Source organism: Phyllostomus discolor, chromosome 12, assembly GCF_004126475.2.
Source record: "Phyllostomus discolor isolate MPI-MPIP mPhyDis1 chromosome 12, mPhyDis1.pri.v3, whole genome shotgun sequence".
In the NCBI taxonomy this organism is placed as follows: Eukaryota; Metazoa; Chordata; class Mammalia; order Chiroptera; family Phyllostomidae; genus Phyllostomus; species Phyllostomus discolor.
The window spans coordinates 52,348,751-52,361,170 of record NC_040914.2 but is presented as its reverse complement, the minus strand read 5'-3'; the positions used below and the strand labels follow the sequence as shown (position 1 = coordinate 52,361,170).

Genomic DNA, 12,420 nt, shown 5'->3' with positions numbered 1-12,420 from the left:
CTTCCTGCTCACCTGCTTCCTAAGTGGCCTTGTCTGTCTTGGGTGCTGCGTTAGCGTCTGTTATGGACTGAGTTTTGAGACTCTGCAGAATTCACATGTTGAGGCCCTGACCCCACTGGAACTGTGTTTGGAGATAAGGCCTGGTGGAGGAGCTAAAGGTTAAGTGAGGTCATCAGGCTAGGGCCCTGATCCAATAGGGCTGGTGCCCTTATAAGAAGAGACACCAGTCTCTCCCTCTCTCTCTCTCTCTCTCTCTCTCTCTCTCTCTCCACCACGAGAGGACACCATGAGACAGCTGCCACCTGCAAGCCAGGAAGAGGGCCCTTACCAGGAACCATATTAGCCTGGGCCTGGATCGTGGCCCTCCAGCCTCCAGAACTCCGAGAAAATAAAAGTCTGCTGTGTAAGCCCCAGTCTGTGGTATTTCACCATGGCAGCCCAAACTGACTAGGACTTTTACTCGCCGAAGACTCAAGTGTGTACCAGCGGCGATGTGAGCTGGTCCTGACATTACGTGACGCGGAGTCACAGCATGACCCGCGCTGTTCGTCTTGCAGCTTGCTCTCAGAGTCTCCAAGGAGGAGGCTCTGCTTGGCATTAGCACATCTCCAGCTCTCTGCAGCTCTTGGCAAAAGCCAGGGGGCGGGTTTGCCAAGGACTAACATTCAAGCAACGCCGATCTGAATCTTCGTCCTCGTGGCAGCCAAGTGAGAGAAATGTGGAAACTATGAAAGACCCTCACGGTTCAACAAGAGCCCAACCAATGAGGAAACAGCTGAGTCCCGGAGACACTCGCTGGCTCGCCCAGGGACTCAGATCGCTGCTTCTCCCACTCTCCAACGCCAAGTTTAATGAGGAAAGTCACGCAGGTAGAGGGGTCCTCTGCCGGACAACTGGGACACAGACATCAGACTCCTCCTCTCTGATTCTGATCTCAGAGTAAGGGCCAAGCGAGTGCCACTGAGGGGGAGAGAGGGCGAGGAGGCCGGGGGGGGGGGCGGGGGAGGTGGGTAGGAGGAAGAGTGAGTCGTGGAAAAGAGGAAGACTTGTGGGTTCAGGAGACACATTTCAGGAGTTACATGGATAAAGAATTTAGTTCAAAAAAGAAAGAAGATTTATTTTTATTTTTATTTTTGGAGAGGGGAGGAAGGGAAAAAGAGAGAGAAAGAAACATCAATGTGTGGTTGCCTCTCACATGCCCCCTACTGGGGGACCTGGCCCACAACCCAGGCTTGTGCCCTGACTGGGATTCGAACCAGGGACCCTTTGGTTCGCAGGCCAGCACTCAATTCATTGAGCCACACCAGCCAGGGCTAAAAAAGAGAGAGAACTTTCTAATGCTGCTGAGGCTGCAACTGGCTGTGCCCGGAGACAGATGGAGGCCCACCTTCTCCATCGGTGTATTGATTTATTAGAGATATAGTCCTTCCTTCCTAATGTTGGCTTTGCCCACACGTGGAGAGATTCTCTCAACTGCATGGTGGTGTTGGGGCACAGGACTCTCTCACACACTGTGGCACACGGGAGCCTGAGATGCTTCTGACCCTGGAAGCCCAGTTTGTCTTCAGACAGCTGGGGGAGGCAAGTTGGTCTCCTAGGTTACCTCCTCCCCCTCCCAAAACAACCAGCCTTTGAGCTCCGGGATGGCAGAGGAGGGGGAGCTGAACCAGACGAGGAGATTGAATGTGAATCCAGATTAAATCCCGGAGGAAACGTTTGCACCTGTTACTGGAATGTGATTTACTCTGGCCCAACAGCAGGTGCCCTAAACCCGCAGGCAGGGGCCAGGGGTCCGGCCACTTGGGGTTCAGACATTGCTGCTCAGGTGAGAGGCCCATCAGCCCACCTGGGGTGCCTGTTAGTTACAAAGGTAGATCTTCCAGCCTAGTTCCCCGTGGGGTTCTTCAGCTTGGGGCTGATTTTGATGGCGGTGATCTAGGGGCTACATTTTGCCAAACACTGACCACAGGTGTCTCTGACAGCTGTGCTCCAGGGAGACGTGGGCAGTGGGAAAGGTGGGGTGTGTTCTTGGCCAGGATAGGGGTGCCAGAGGTTTTTGTCCATCGGGTATTCCTGAGAAGGAAGGAGGGCAAGCTGGAGTTCCGCAGATACAAGATAATAGACTCATGGACGTTCAGAATCTCAGCAACAGGCCCTTATTCGTAATGAAATAAAAGAATCTTAAAAGAAGAAAATGTGTTCGCCGTAGAGCTTAGTGGTCCAGAACCAGTGGTACTCGGGGTGTGACTCGGGTGCCTGCTGGCCGGGTAACTGACACCATGTTTACTGAACCTGTTGGTTACATGGGCATCCGCGTAAGTGTAAGATAATGCTTCCCAGGACCGTCACTACCTATGGATGAGTCAGGGCAATGAAAGGACGTGGCACAGAGTCCAGTGTATGGTGAGGGCTCCACAAGCAAGCGCTTATTGTCAGGAGCTGGGTCCTTGGATCTTAGAGCCACACATGACCATGAGATGGTCATCCAGGGAGAACGACGCCCATGTAGTGACCCCTGGGGGTGGGAGGAGCCAGTAAAGATACAGGTGTGCTATGGCTTTCTGGCTCAGCTTCTCTCAACCGGGCCCCCTGGTGGCTGCCCCCCAGCCTGATGGAAGCGGCCCTTGGACCATCAAGGGTGTGTGCAGGTCCAGCTCCTACAGACGCCGAACCTGAGAGTGTTACCTTTCCACACCTACTGACATGCACTGACACGCAGAGCTCCCGGGCCAGCTGCCTGTGGGCACCGGGGGGCTCCTCGGAGGAGAGCAGGGCTGTGTCCTCCCTCCCCTGGCTCTGGTGTTTAATCAAAACAGTATTCAAAATATGATTCTGGGAGATTATATCGGGAGATTTGCAGGAGGCGCTCGGTGGGGGCAGAGATGGTGGGAACAGATTGCTGGGGGTGGGGGTGGGAGCCTGAGGCTGGGCTGGGATAACCGCAGACTGAGGCCCTTCCCAGGCCCCGCACTGGTACCCTGGGGTGGGGGTGGGGGGGTGTGGAGACTGAGACCATCCCTGCCTTTGACAGCAGGGGAAACTGAGGGAGGGAAGGGGCTTGTCTCTGCCACATAATAAACAATGGGGTTGAGAAGCCAAAGCCACTTTCTGGGATTCCTGGCTACTCTTTCTGGTCCTTCTCAGAGCCCACTGTCTCCAGCCAGTCCCGTCCGGATCCCGGAGACACCCCTGGCTGCAGACTCCCGCTGTGGGTCGGGAGAGGCAGGCAGAGGCTAGGCCTCCCCAACAGGAGATGGAGATGCGGCCTCCTGAGGAGGTCACGCAGGATGGCTGGGCCAGGCTTCCTCCCCCAAGGCTCCCTGTTCCTATGAAAGGCTGGGTGATGGGAGGCAGTGTGCGGGTCCAGTCCCCCCAGCCTCTGTCCTTTGCTCTCTGGTCAGGCACTTGGCCTCTGGCTTGGGTGGGCCCCTTCCCTTTCACTCTCCCATCTCCGGGTGCCGACTCAGTGTGATGCTGAGGCCCCTCTCCCCGCCACCGAATGGCTCACTGGAGCCTCGCTCCCAACCCCAGGCCGCAGGAACAAGCCTCTGCCCACTCTGCAGCCTCCGGAGGGGTCCACCTGGTCCCCCCAGGAGGGGGCGTGGTCCGGGGCGCCTTGAAAGAAACCGCCAGTTAATGCTCTTTATTACAAGCGTTAATCCTGCAAAGCCGACTGGAAATAATGTTTATCTTTTCGCAGTTTAATTTCCCGGACCCTAAGCCACGGGTCAGTGAGGGCGACAGGAGGGTCCCCGGGGAGGTTGGGGTAGGCGCAGCTGTCGCCCAGAGGCAGAACGGGAGCAGGGAGGGGACTTCCCGGAGGAAGTGAAGGAGAGGAGAACGAACCTAACAGGACCCTGCGTGTGTGTAAACTGGGGCTCCGTCCCAGCACGGATTCTGTGTGACCCTGAGCCAGTCCCTTGTCCCCCTACTTGGCCTCAGTTTCCTCATCTGAGGGAAGGTTTCGTATTTTCGTCATTCGTGATCTCTCAAGCCTCTTCGGACTCTGATCCTTCTAGAGGAAAGAAGACAGGGCGGCTAGGGAGGTGGCCTGCCGCCCGTTCTTCCGTTTAACACCCCCACCGGCCCCCTTCCGCCTCCGAGGGCCTTTAAATCTCTCTCCCTCCCTCCCTTCTGCCCCAGGACACGGACCCTTCCCGCCCCAGACTTCAGTGACTGGCCGCCTGGCACCTGGAAGTCCATTCCACCCCCCAACCAGGGTGGTCCGGCTAGACCCAGGGGTGGAGACCGAGCTTCTCAAGGATCCCGCGCGCGGGCGCACACCCCAGCTGCCCTTCCCGCTCCCATCCCCCCCCCCCCCCACTAGGCCCCTCTTGCCCTGTGCGCAGCGGCGAGCTCGCGCGCTGGCTGCAGCCAAAGCCACTGCGCCAGGGACTCGGACCCTGGCAACTAGCGGGCATCTTTAAACCTGTCCCCACCCCCCGCCCGACTCCGGACCCCGCCCGCCGCGGGGACGAGCCCCCTTCCCCATCCACTCGCTCCCATTGGTCGGCCTGCACCGGAAGTGTTTGCGGACACCGTGGAAACGGGGAGAGCGCCCCGTCTGGCACCCCGGCGACCTGGCCCGCTGCCGGGCTCCGGTGTTCGGTCCCACCCGAGGAGCGCGGGGGTCCCAGCGGCCAGTGCCAAGGGACCTCCGAGAAGACCCCCATCGCCCCTCCTCCCGACGAACTTAAAACCCAAATGCAAACCGGAAAACACTTGCAGCTTCCAGACAAGGGCCCTGACAACCCCCACCACCCCCGACCTCACAGAGGCGCCCCCACCCCCGACCTCCCGCGCAGGCGAACCTGCCCCTGGACAGGCGGACTCAGCGAGCGGGCTGCGCTGCGGGCCACCGGGCCTTGGCCGAACACTTGTCCGCTTCCGTCCCTGCGATTAAGGGACTGAGGTCCGCAGCCCACCCCGCCCTGCCCCACTGCACCGTTCCCGACCTCTCCAAGCACCCGGGTCACAGAGAGGCCACACGCCTTAGGTTCGGCTGGATCATTGTTAAGGACACCAGGAGTGGGGAAGGGGAACAGACAGGCGGTCCTCAGGGGCCGGGGCCGCTGGGAGGTTACAAGGTGGGGGAGCGCGAGCGAACAGGAGAGGGAGCAGCTCCGGACCCTGAACCCGGAGGAGGGAGGCGGACCCGCCCAGCCTTCCCCCAGGCGCCCCGCCACTTCCTCTGGGACCCGACCCCGGGGCAGCCTGCCACCCGCGTCAGTTCTGCGTGCAAGGAGGGCCTGTAGGAGGGTGTCTGTGTGTCCGTCTCTTAAGCGAAGCGAGAGCCCCCCAGTTCTTGGTGAGGTCTCCCAGCTTCTGAGCGTGAAGGTGAGTGCGAAAAGGAGGGCTAATTTCCAAGCTTCTTCCGCCAATCGCAAATCGCACCGTTGCGCTAACCTGCTGAGAGAGGAAAGGTTGATTAAAACCCGAAAGCCGCTGGGTGGCGGTTCCTAGGAAATCGGGGGGTCAGTGGCGTCTCGTCCGAAGGGAATCAAAGGTCCAGAAGCAATTTGCTTGCCCGAGGTAACATTTGGACCCCCGTTATATCTACATTCAAATAACAGTGTAACCCAATTTTCCAAGCCAGCAGCTAATCCTGAGAGAAATCACTACGAAGAGCAGAATCTGACAGTCATTGCTGGAGGCTGCCAACGGCTTGGGGGACGTCCTCCCTTTGCGGAGTGAAGTTTCCTTCCTCCAGGCAGGGCCAGAGAACCAGCCTGGGGGAAGGAGACGCCGATTGGCAGTCACGCCCTGCTTAGGAGTGGGGTCTGGGGGGGAGGGGTGCGCGCTCTCCAGAGGCAGCCCCAGCCTCAGACTACCCTCCCCAGGGCGTTAGCCGGCTGCAGAGGGGACGGCCAGCTCTCTGGGCGCTGGCTCTAAACCAATCCTATGTGCCTGGCCCCGCCCTTCACACTTCTCAGGAAGAGCTAGCAAACTCTTGATACAAGCACAGCCCGGGCCAGCTGCCCCCCCGCGGAAGGGCGGGCAGGAGACAAGGGCACCTGGGCCAGAGGGTGCCCCCCTGGTGCATTTGGTAGAACTTGGGGGCAGGAGTGCAGAGGCGGAGGTTGCCTCTCTCTTCAATGACCTTCTAAGTGGTCCTAGGTACATTACAGTCTCACTTTGAGCTTACCACGACTATTTTGGCTTTAAAATGAGAGGGAACTAGAAATATTGTCTCTAAGCTCCCATTTCAAAGAGTACTGTGGGACCACCGAGTGCCAGGGCGAACCTGGGCATGCCCAAGACTCAGAGGAGGTGTTCAATGGCTGGACAGCACGTGGGCAGGTGTTTTTTTTGGACCCATTGCCAGCGCCGTTGGGGGCCCACTACCTTCTGCTCCAGACGGGTACTGGCACTGCAGGGCCGGCTCCCTCCGCCGCGGGCACTGCGCACAGTTCGGGGGCGGCCCCTGCAGCGCAAAAGCGGGCTTTGCAAAGGCCTTGGCTACGCGAGAAGACTCGTCCCATGCGGAGTCTCTGGGGGCCGTGCGTCGCCCGCCCAAGCCTGGAGGCTGTCCGGGAATCAGATGGCGCTCAGGATTCGGTGGCTTGGGCGGGGTTGGAGGCGCACCTTCGGCTGTGCCGGCTGCCGCAGTGTGCGCCAGAGACCAGATGCGCGGTTTCTGGCTGCACGGGTAGTGCATGGTCAACGTGGGCCCCCCTGGCTCCGCCCGAAGGAAGTGAGCCTCTCCGGATCCGGGGGGCTCAGTGTACGAGAATCGGGGCGCCGCCAGGCCGCAGTCCCGGCGCTCCGGCCGGCCCCCTCGGCGGGCCGCGCATTGCGCAGGCGGCGACTGCACGTCCTTGTGGAACTCCGCCAGCCTGTCCGTAGCTATGACTACTGCCTCCTCTTCTTCCTCAGCCTCCTCCTCCTCCTCTTCCTCCTCCTCTTCCTCCAGATCTTCCAGGTCGCTCAGCCGGAGCCCCTGAGCTTCCTGGCTAGCAGCAACTTCTGCAGGAGATCAGGAGAGAGTGAGAAAAGCCCCAGGCCCCAAGGGAAATCCACGGGAGTGCCCGTCACCGAGAAGCTTTTAGCAAGATGCGCCCTGCAGTCACAGCATTCTCGGGGTCCTTCACCAGGCGACCGCACCGTCCCCTACCCTTGCCCCTGGGCCGCTGGCCTGCCCCTGGGGAGGTTTCCACCCCCAACCCCGCCTTGACCCCACCCCTTGGGAGTCTCCTCCTCCCCCTGCGTCTCCAGACCCAGGACACCCACACTCCGCACTGCTGTCCTAAGACCCGGATGTCGGATTTTCAACCTTATTAAAGCAAGGGGATCATTTGTTTAAAAAATAATAATACAACAAAAACAAATACATAGATTTGAAACAAAGAAAGAAAAAAAAAAGAGCAAGGGGAACATTTCTACCCAATTTCCACCCCCACAGGTGGCGGTTGTGTGTGTGATTTAAGTCAGCCAGTGTGTACGGGGTGCTAATGATGTGACAGACATCATTTAGGCTTTGATCTAGGGAAAGGCACCTTCTGGAAGGAGAGGAAATTCTGGGAGGGGTCACGGTGATCCAGTGTGGCACCAGAAACAAAAGGGGCTGACAGTAGAGAACAAGTGGAAATGGACATTGGTGTAGGTGCCCAGAGAAGGCTTTTTTGGGGGGTGCGGTGGGGGGCGCTTGAAACTCCAGAAGTAGCTGCTTCTGCAGGGCATTCGGGGCAGAGGGCCCAGAGCAGGCCCAGGCCCGGAGGTGTGCAGGGGGTGCACCTGCAAGGGGCCACCAAGGAGTGCCCTCCGTCTGTCACAGCTGCTCCACAGGAAGGCGGGTGGTGGACGGCTTGGGTACCTTTGGTGTCCCCGTTTAGGCAGCCCCGTGATTCCTCTGCTCCGCTCCCTGCCTTCCTCTCCTCCCCGCCTTTGTTCTTGGGCGCCCAGGTCATCTTGTTCTCCTTCTTGAGGCGCCGGCGGGCGTTGGCGAACCAGGTGGACACCTGGGTGAGGGTCATCTTGGTGATGATGGCCAGCATGATCTTCTCGCCCTTGGTGGGGTAGGGGTTCTTGCGGTGCTCGTTGAGCCAGGCCTTGAGCGTGCTGGTGGTTTCCCGGGTGGCGTTCTTGCGGCGGCCGGCGCCACTCAACTCCATGGCGCCATACCTGCAAGGGGGGACCGGGTTCACAGTTCTGGGGCAGGCAGCCTGGGCGCGCAGCCCGGAAGTGAGGCTCCGCCCCTCTCCCTCCCCACTCATCCCTCTCGCCTCGCTCTGCCCGGATCAGCCCTACCTGGCCATGGGAGAGGGTAGGACTCCCTACGCCAGCCCCCGGTGGGCCCCACGCCTTACCGGTCATACTGGTATTGCCCCAGAGTCGGCTCATAGGGGCAATAGGCTCCTGGTTGTGACAGGCCGGGTGTAAAGTTCCCTGCGGTCTCCTTAAATTCATACTGTGCGTTCTGGTGGGGGGGGGGGAGAAAGAATTCTGGACTAGCTAGAGTTGAGGGGGAGAAGAGGCGGGGCAGTTGCTAGGGGTGTGAACTCAGAGTTCAGTCCTGGTTTAAATCCCAACACACCACTAGTTGCGTTGGCTGTGTGATCTCAGGAACAGGTAACCACCCCGTGCCTCAGTTTCCCCTTGGTAAAATGGGGGTAACAATCGTCCCTTGAGGTCATTGAAGAAGAGCACTGGGTAGAATTCCTGGTGCACAATCAGCAGTAGTAAATATAAGCTGTTGTTATTACTGCTAGGACTGGTGCATCCCTCCCTCTCCCGCCGTCCCCACCAGCTGTGGGGACGTCCCCTGCCTCGGGCTTCTTGCGGAGCTGTCTCTGTGTGGCTGTGACTTTGGGTAAGGGACTGACCTCTGAGCCTTCGCTCCCTCATCTGCAAATTGATTAAAGTGATGACTTGCCTCCCTCACAGGACTAATGGAAGTGCAAATGTAACTCCCAAACAGTCTGGACTCTGCAAACTGTTCAATGGTGTAAAAACGTATTGTCCCCCTTATACACGATTCCAACCGCTTCCTGTACGCGCCCGGGCGCGTCCTGCCTAGATGCTCACTGGAGCAGCCACACTGGCTTCCCCTCCGCAGCCGCCGCTCCAGCCCCCAGGCCCAGCGGGTTGGGGCGCACAGACCCAGGCCCCACCCCGCGTACTCACCAGCGCCCCGTAAAGCGCGGGCGGCTCCGGGCTGTAGGGCAGGTATCCCGGATAGCTCTGGGCAGCTGCAGCGGCCGCGTAAGGGGCTCCGTAGATGCCCAAGGCCGCGCCCAGCTCGGGGCGTGCGCTGCCCAGGAGCCGGCTGTCGTAGGGTGCTAAGCAGAGAGCCGCCGCCGCCGGGGTGGAGCCTGAGGCCACATCTGCGACGGAGCGCGGGGAGGATTCGCAGCAAGTGGCGCTGGAACTTGCAGACACCAGGAACTACGGGGGCGACAGAGGGGGCACGGGAGGTCAGAGACCGGCGCCTCGGGCTGGCGGGAGCCAGCGGCAGAACTGCCGGGTCTCTCCACTCACACTTAATCTCAACGTCACCGTGTGCTGAGCATTCTGCCGAGCATTGGATCGGGAGTTATCCGAAGACGCAATTCATCCAAACTGCCCTTATAGATAGATACTCCTAACCTTTGCTAAGGTCTCAGAGTCCCAGGGCGGCGGAGCATGGGGACCATCCCGGAAACCGAACTACAGAAGACAGACTAGGCCGGTTCCCTCGCACACCCCCGCCCCTTCCCTTCCACCGCAGGCTCCCACAAAGGCAGAGCTGGGAGCTGGCCTTAGAGACCTCCATGGCGTCTCCCACCCACTCCCGTTTTCCAGAAAGGGCATGAGGACCGGAGAAAACTGCAGACTTGTCCAAGATCCCAAAGCAGGGCAGAGGTCGGGCTGGGATGACACCCCAGGAAAATACATCCCGCACTCTTGGGGAGAGACTGGAGAACGGTGGTGGGTGCCCCCAGAACTTTCCCAGGAAACCCTTGCCACACAGCACGAGACCCACACTGGTGTGGAAAATGGGAGGAACCGGACGCACGGAGCTTGGATGGACCAAGGAAGGGGGGAGGCGATGAGCACAGAGGTCGACAAGCGACAGCACCGGCCAGCTGTGAGATGGGCAAGGGTCTGGCCTGGAAGTCCCTTTTTCCGGAGACTCTCCTGGCCACCTGGGATACCTGTACCATAAGGAGGCCTGCCTGGAAGATCTCCGGGATCCCACCCACGTCGCTGAGCATGTGGTCAGAGTGTCCAAGTTTCCCGTCACTGGAGCGGACCTTTCTTAGCTGGGGACTGGGGATGTCAGAGAGGACTGTGGTGCATTACGCTGGTCCCCGGTCCCCCTCTAGTTTCCCAGGAGACTCGTGCAAGAGAAGAGCCAGAGGAGCTCAGGCAGGGGCGTTCCCTGGGCACCCCCTCCGCCCAGTCCGCCCACATCTCCCACAGAGGCGCCTCTTACCTGGGAAGCGCTGCCATACGGGTGTCCAAAGTGCGGGAAGGACATGGTGGCTGTCCTCGGCCCGCCTCCCTCTTTTGCTTGTTCCCACCTCAGCCCCGCGGTTCTGCGTCTCCAGCCGTGCGCAGCCTCGGCTCCTTACACGGCGGCGGGTGCCCAGCGCCGGCTCCTCCGCCCGCTTGGCGCTACTAGATGCAGAGCCAAGGGCAGCCCGACTGCCAAGTCCTGCGCTCTAGAAGGCGCCCCACCGGCCCCAGTGGTCCGGAGGACAGAAGGGCCCATGGATGGGAAGGGAGAGGATGCGGGTTCCCAAAGGCTCGCTGTGGCGAGGCAAGGTGAGGCGCGGCGTAGGGCTGTGCTGCTGTCGAGGTGTCCCAGTCCAAGGTGGCCAGAGGCTCAATGTGACGTCACGGTAATCCCGGGCCCCCAGGCAGGCCCCCAGGCCCTGCGGCCCCGGGCCACCAAATGCGCCAAGGGCAGCCAGTCCGTGCGCGCGCGCGCACTCTCTCCCACACGCACCCTTATTCCGGGAGGTTTGTGCAGCTGGTGAGGAATGTCAAAGACCCTGACCCTGTCTGCTTGGCGCTGGATCCTACTCCTTTTCGCTTTACACTCGCGCGCGCGCGCGCGCACAGACAACCTCTCCAAATTACCCGGGAGAAGTAGGAGAAACGCCTCCCTCTGCGTCGCGCAGGCCCCGGGCGCAGCGCGCTTACCTCCTCCCTGCGGCCCGGAGGAGAAAAGAAGCAACCGAGGCGGCGAAGAAGGGGAGAATACAAAAGAAGGCACACGAGAAAAAAAGAGGAGAAAAGTGGGGGAGAAACGCAAGAGGGAGAAGGAGGAGGGGAGAGGAGAGAAACGAAGAGTCTCAGTGAACACAGGCACGCTGGGGAGGGGAAGGAACTAGGGTGGGAGCAGGCTGGGCGGAGGATTGCACGCCGGCAGGTGGAGGAGAGCAGAGGCTCCCAGGGAAAACTCTCCAGCCCGTCGCCCCCGCCCCTCCGCCGCAGGAAAGTTTGTACGCGCCACAGCCCTGTGCGCCTGGGGGCAGCGCTGGGCGGCGTCGGCGAATCCCACTGGCCCTCTCGTCTTGTCCTCGGGGACCTGGCTCCGCTTTCCAGCCTCCCCAGGCCTAGCTGCATGCAGGCCCTCCAAGCCCTGGCCTTCGCTAGGGCCTTGACCCCGGGGCTTCGCGGCAGCCCTGTGGCCTTGGACTAGGCCAAAGAGCTCCCCCTCGAGGCCAAGGTTCGGGTCCCTTCGGAGTCTAACTGGAAACGCGCCAAGTCTGGCCCCTGGCATCTGAAAACCCTGCTGCACTGAGACCCCTGGGCATCTCCCTGGAAGGCGAGGCTCCGTTGCTTCCTGCGCACCGCCCGCTGTGCCCAGGGGAACCGGGGAGCCGCAGGAAGGCGCCGGGGCCGGGCTGCAGCCGCTGCGCTCCGCTGGGGGTGGCGCTGGCGAGCCGCGGTTCAGCGGCCCGTTCTCTGCTTGGCGCCCGGACGCCTGGCTGGGCCTAGCGGCCTGACCGCCCTGCTTCATCCCAGGAGTCCTCAAGGGGACACTGAGGGGCGGAGGAGCTCGCTGGGGCAAGGGAAGCGGCTGCGTCCCCAGTGCCTGACCCCCCCGGAGAAGCGGCTGCAGTTTGCAAGCACCTAGACGCTGCACACCGGAAGGGCCTGGAGCAGTCTCCCCTTGAGGGCCTCCAATCCTCGCGGACCGGGGATACAAAGGGACGGCCGGTCTGGAGATCTTGGGCGGATGCTGCCGGAATGCCAGTGGAACTCTGGCTTTCGGATTTGCAGGCCGGCGACCTCAGAAAGCCTCGCCTTTCACTCACGATGGCACCGCGCTTTACAGTTCACAAAATGCTCTCTCCCTCCCAGGCCCTCACCGCACCTCCCCGGAGGAATGCGGCGGCGGTGGCGGGAGGTGCGGGCGAGGGACCGGGGTGGGGGTGGGGCGCAGCGAGGATTGGTCCAAGGGCTCAGTTTTAGTTCCCAGTTGAAACG

At 60.8% G+C, this 12,420-nt stretch overlaps 1 protein-coding gene across 2 annotated transcripts; it reads right to left on the bottom strand.

Annotated features, from left to right (window-relative positions):
• Nucleotides 1-4,977: 4,977 nt before the first annotated feature.
• On the bottom strand, nt 4,978-11,244 carry IRX6 (iroquois homeobox 6). 2 transcript variants are annotated; one of them, XM_036011850.1, is made up of 6 exons: nt 10,415-11,244; nt 9,124-9,384; nt 8,307-8,416; nt 7,814-8,121; nt 6,346-6,966; nt 4,978-5,406 (listed from the first exon to the last, which is right to left on the bottom strand). In XM_036011850.1, exons 1-6 carry the CDS (start codon nt 10,457-10,459, stop codon nt 5,402-5,404), a joined length of 1,350 nt encoding a protein of 449 aa, XP_035867743.1. In that variant the 5' UTR covers nt 10,460-11,244; the 3' UTR covers nt 4,978-5,401. The 2 variants fall into 2 exon arrangements, with proteins under 2 accessions (XP_035867743.1, XP_028357881.2); XM_028502080.2 differs by having other exon boundaries at nt 4,981-5,409; nt 10,415-11,243.
• Nucleotides 11,245-12,420: the final 1,176 nt, after the last annotated feature.

Coding starts and splice junctions, on each gene's coding strand:
- IRX6 (XM_028502080.2), bottom strand. CDS start 10,459: ATGTCCTTCCCGCACTTTGGACACCCGTATGGCAGCGCTTCCCAG. Junction 9,385..10,414: donor CGTATGGCAGCGCTTCCCAG/GTAAGAGGCGCC, acceptor TCGCCCCCGTAG/TTCCTGGTGTCTGCAAGTTC. Junction 8,122..8,306: donor GGGCAATACCAGTATGACCG/GTAAGGCGTGGG, acceptor CCCCCCTTGCAG/GTATGGCGCCATGGAGTTGA.